This window comes from Apis dorsata, unplaced genomic scaffold (genome assembly GCF_000469605.1).
Source record: "Apis dorsata unplaced genomic scaffold, Apis dorsata 1.3 scaffold_465, whole genome shotgun sequence".
NCBI lineage: Eukaryota > Metazoa > Arthropoda > Insecta > Hymenoptera > Apidae > Apis > Apis dorsata.
This window is the reverse complement of record NW_006263705.1, coordinates 310,629-314,792: the sequence shown is the minus strand read 5'-3', so window position 1 is coordinate 314,792 and position 4,164 is coordinate 310,629. Positions and strand designations below refer to the sequence as shown.

Sequence of the window (4,164 nt, the reverse complement as noted above, 5' to 3'; positions counted from 1 at the left end):
TTTTACACGTGCTTGAACACATAACTGAACACAGTGTACTGATATGTATTCCAGTTGTCCTCCGCATTCTTTATCTCTCGTATTTTCTTAATCCACGAATTATTCTTTTTATCATTCATGCTCCATCTACGTTCATTTTCAATTAAGCACGGCACATTTAATAAATTAACGATCGAGCTACGAATTTAATCGTCGTTTGTATCCTTCTTTAATGTTGCTACATATTAATTTATTCTTGGACCTCGACATTCTTTTTCGAATTCTTTTTTATCCTTTTCGTTCCATTCATTCCTTTTTCCAATAACTTGAGATACAGATATACTACAAATGCGGCATTATGAATTATTTTTCACTTTACTTAGATTCGAAAACATTTAAATTGTTTTAATCTATTTAAAAATCATTAACACACATATTTAAAACATCTCTATACAGATATTTATACGAATTATTAACCAAGAAATTTATTTCTATTCTCATTTCATTTAATTTTATTTCCATATTACATATCAATACTCCTAGTACTCTTTATTTACCCTGTCATCCACAGCGTTCTAGTACTCTATTAGATTCAGACCACATATAAGTTACCTGGCACATTGGTGTATGTTAATTTATATCCTGGCCTCGGACATTGCGTTTTTCAAATTTTCCGTCGCTCGTTTCCCTCGACTGTTCCAGACACGTGATATATCTTAGCCTCGCGTAGGCAGTAGGTAGTCACAAAAGCTCCCGATCCAGGCTGTCCTCCGCATCGCCTCGGTTCTTTATGGTCGACCCTTTTCCCGCTCTGAAAGACCGAACTCGTTACGCGGCCGTGTAACGAAACGCAGCCGCTCTTTCATCGCCGTCGACCACTATTTGTCAAGTTCTCCTCGTTGGAAAGGCCATTAACGTTCCTCCTTTTCCTTTCGCAATGCCGGCCCTTTGTTCTTATCTACTTGACTATAACAATAAGAAGTATCTAGTCATATTTAGCCAGTTCGCATTACTAATTCTTATCGACTAGCAACTTTCTTGGTGACTGGTCACTTTCAGCTTTTTAACTCGTGATACAATGTCTCCTTTTAAATGATGTGATCTCTAAAACTTGCTCCGTGTCCTGAAGAATTCTTTTCGACGATATATTGCCGTTCCTTTTTTTTATGTAATGGAAAACAACGCCTTCGATAAATTAAACTTTTTCACTATGCATTCCATTTATGTCACTCGATTGTGAAACAAAGTTTCCATTGAATCGTTTTTCTCTACGTTGAAATTGAATTTTTACAGATCAACAAATCGATCTAGTTTTTTCAGATATAGATTGACTGGTTTATATTTGTTGCAGACAGAATTATAGTTTCCTTTGATTTTTATAAAGTTTGTTTATGAACCTTGTTCTTCTTAAAGATATTATTATCTTTAATTACATCGAACTGTTAAAAAAATTAATTCAAAATTTCATTTAATTCAAATATCTAATTTTAATAATCAGAAAATTTATTCTTAAATTTTTACTTTTGACGAGATTCGGATCATGAGTCATTTAAATAATATTAATACATAATAATATAATGTAAAGATGATAAAATAAATTACTGTCATTGTAACTAAAATATCCTGTTAATGAACTATAACTTTTAAATTAGTTCTTTAACATGGGATATCTTATTTACTCTTTACACTTATTTCAATTCAATCTGTTTAACCAAAACACGTCTTTTTATAGCAGGTTCAACTACCGTTCGCATTAAGTCACCATTCACGGCCATTCTATGTTTCGGCCAGTCGATCGACCCCTAAGTTTCAGGCAGCGCGCCAGCAACTGGATCTATAAGGTCAGTCTTAACGTAAAAACGCGCGGTGGCTGGCTAATGCGGAATTCTCTATGGCAGTGGTCTTTGCCAAATGGGTCAACCGTGTGTGTGTGTACGTATGTGTATACGTGTGTGTGTAGAAGGAAAAGAAACGAAGGGAAAACATGGTAAAACCTTACGTGGACAACGATTTCCACGTCATTCGAGGGAGTCGTGGAACTCGGCCTATTGTTGCGATCTATACCATTTCCTCTAAACGAATTATTGTGGATTTAGCGGTGGATAGCCTTGAAGAAGCACGAGGGTCATAGAATCGATCTATTCGTGTTCTTCTTTCTCTTTCTCTTCTTCTCTTTGCTATTTCTATCTCGATTCTCTTTCTCTCGACATATTTTTTTTTCTTTTTCATCTTGGGAAATTGTTGATTTGAGAGAAAATAAGAATGGTCAGAGGAGAGAAACGAAAGGTATTGACCTTTACCCCTTTAGTCCTCTTTGCAATCGAAGAGTATATATGAACATGTGATTCAGATTAAAAGAGTATTTAATCGTGTGTCACAATTTTCATATCAAAATTTATTTTTATTTTCTATAAAATATTAATAGAATTTATAAAAAAAAAAATATTTTCGAAAGATATTTTCATGTTTTTATTTTAGCAATTGAAAAAAAACAGAAAAACCTTTAATTTTTTGGTAAATTAATTTGGTAAATTAATATTTTTATTTATATTATAATTCATAATTCTACTATGTATTATTTCCCATCTTAAAAATGAAAGAAACACACATATAAATTAATGTCTAATTTTGATTACTTTTCCTTTCTTTGTTCTTCTATAGAAATAGCAAAGAGTACGAGTTGATTACAAAAATGATTGACGAAAAGTCGGCACAGAAATCATTAAAAAAACAGAAAGTGTTTCTCTCTCTCTCACAAGAATGTTTTCGAAACCTCGACGATTGCAATTTATTCACTAATTGCTGTGCAGCCTGCTGATGTACCAGTAATTTGATTAACGAAAAATTGCGACCCGTCAAATGTTTTTCATTCGGTTTTCATGGTCGGTTCGGCACTCCCTTCGTTATCGCTCGAATAAATCCGTGACTTCAATTAACGTCGTACACGCCCACGCATCCACTGCTTCTTAATTGGCAAATGATTTTTTGCTACGGAGAATGCCAGCTTGAGCTTAACCCGTAATTCAACATTTTCAGTGGGAATTTTCTATTTATCACGTCCATGTAGCAGAAAATTGGTAAAATTTGATAGAATTGAAAATTTGATTTGATGAAATTGAATGCTGATTGCGTTGAATAAAAATTTGAATTAATATTAATTGGAATTAATTTGTAGATTAGTAGGAACTTATTTGTAGGAATAGTAAAATAGATAATATAGATAGAAATTCTTCATTTTTTTTAGAGAACTTTTAAAGAGTTTTTATATTTTTTTTATTATGATATATTTTAGTGTAATTAGAATTTCCGGATATAGAATTTGTCCATTATAAAATATATCACGATATTCTACCAGGAATACTTTTACCAAGATTTACTTTAATACTTCTTCAGTTACATTTGGTAAAATATTATTAGATATTTTATTTATTTTTATTCAATCATTATAAATAATAAATATCTTCACCGATTTTGCGGCTTATGTTAGTAATATCTTTTTCATTTAAATGGTTACTTTTATTATTTCAAAATTAATAAAGGACAATAGTGAAAAATGGCTAATTTCGAATCTGAGTACCAATGTGAAAGAGTTTTACAAAATATACTTTTACAAGTTTTAATATTGATTATTAAGCGATTTAATGTTAATCCCAAGAAAGTTTTTATTGGTAATCAGAATCAATATTGGCCAATTTCTAGCACTATTCTTTCTATTTCCCTAGATGTTATTTCTCTGGTCAAGGGAGCCAGCTCCTGGTCCAAGAGCCGGCCCCTGGTTCGCGTGGTTCGCCACAGCCCTGGTTCTCTGGCGTTGTCGACGAAGCGTTGCCAAAGCGATCCTAGCCGTATCACCGTTAAGATTATTGAAGAAACGAAATCTTCTACCGTTAACCGCCTCAAAGGCCTCGTCTACGGCGACGCTCACGAAGCAACATCAAAGACACAGAACGGAAAATTCTATATTGCAACGGAAGCAACGGATAAGAACGAAAGTGAAACGATTGTGCACCGGTGACGGGCCACATGTGACCAGCTCGACGTTTTCGATCCAAAGCCAGCAAATTCATTATAGAATGACCAGAAGCGGCAAAATATACGGGAAATATCCGAACAAGGTCACTACGGTGACCACCGGCCAGGGAAACCATTGAAACGCGACCACTCCATTTTCTCCGATTGTTTAAC

The 4,164-nt window shown here is 33.8% G+C and overlaps 1 protein-coding gene across 1 annotated transcript in view; it reads left to right on the top strand.

Moving 5' to 3' along the window:
- Nucleotides 1-1,615: 1,615 nt before the first annotated feature.
- The window catches only part of LOC102677400, an 18,431-nt gene continuing 15,882 nt past the window's right edge, over nucleotides 1,616-4,164 (top strand). Inside the window, exons 1-2 of the mRNA XM_031512528.1 lie at nucleotides 1,616-1,820; nucleotides 3,702-4,164. Coding sequence (XP_031368388.1) covers nucleotides 1,758-1,820; nucleotides 3,702-4,130 — 492 coding nt within the window. The 5' untranslated portion in view covers nucleotides 1,616-1,757 and the 3' untranslated portion in view covers nucleotides 4,131-4,164. The remainder of the gene's footprint in view (nucleotides 1,821-3,701) is intronic.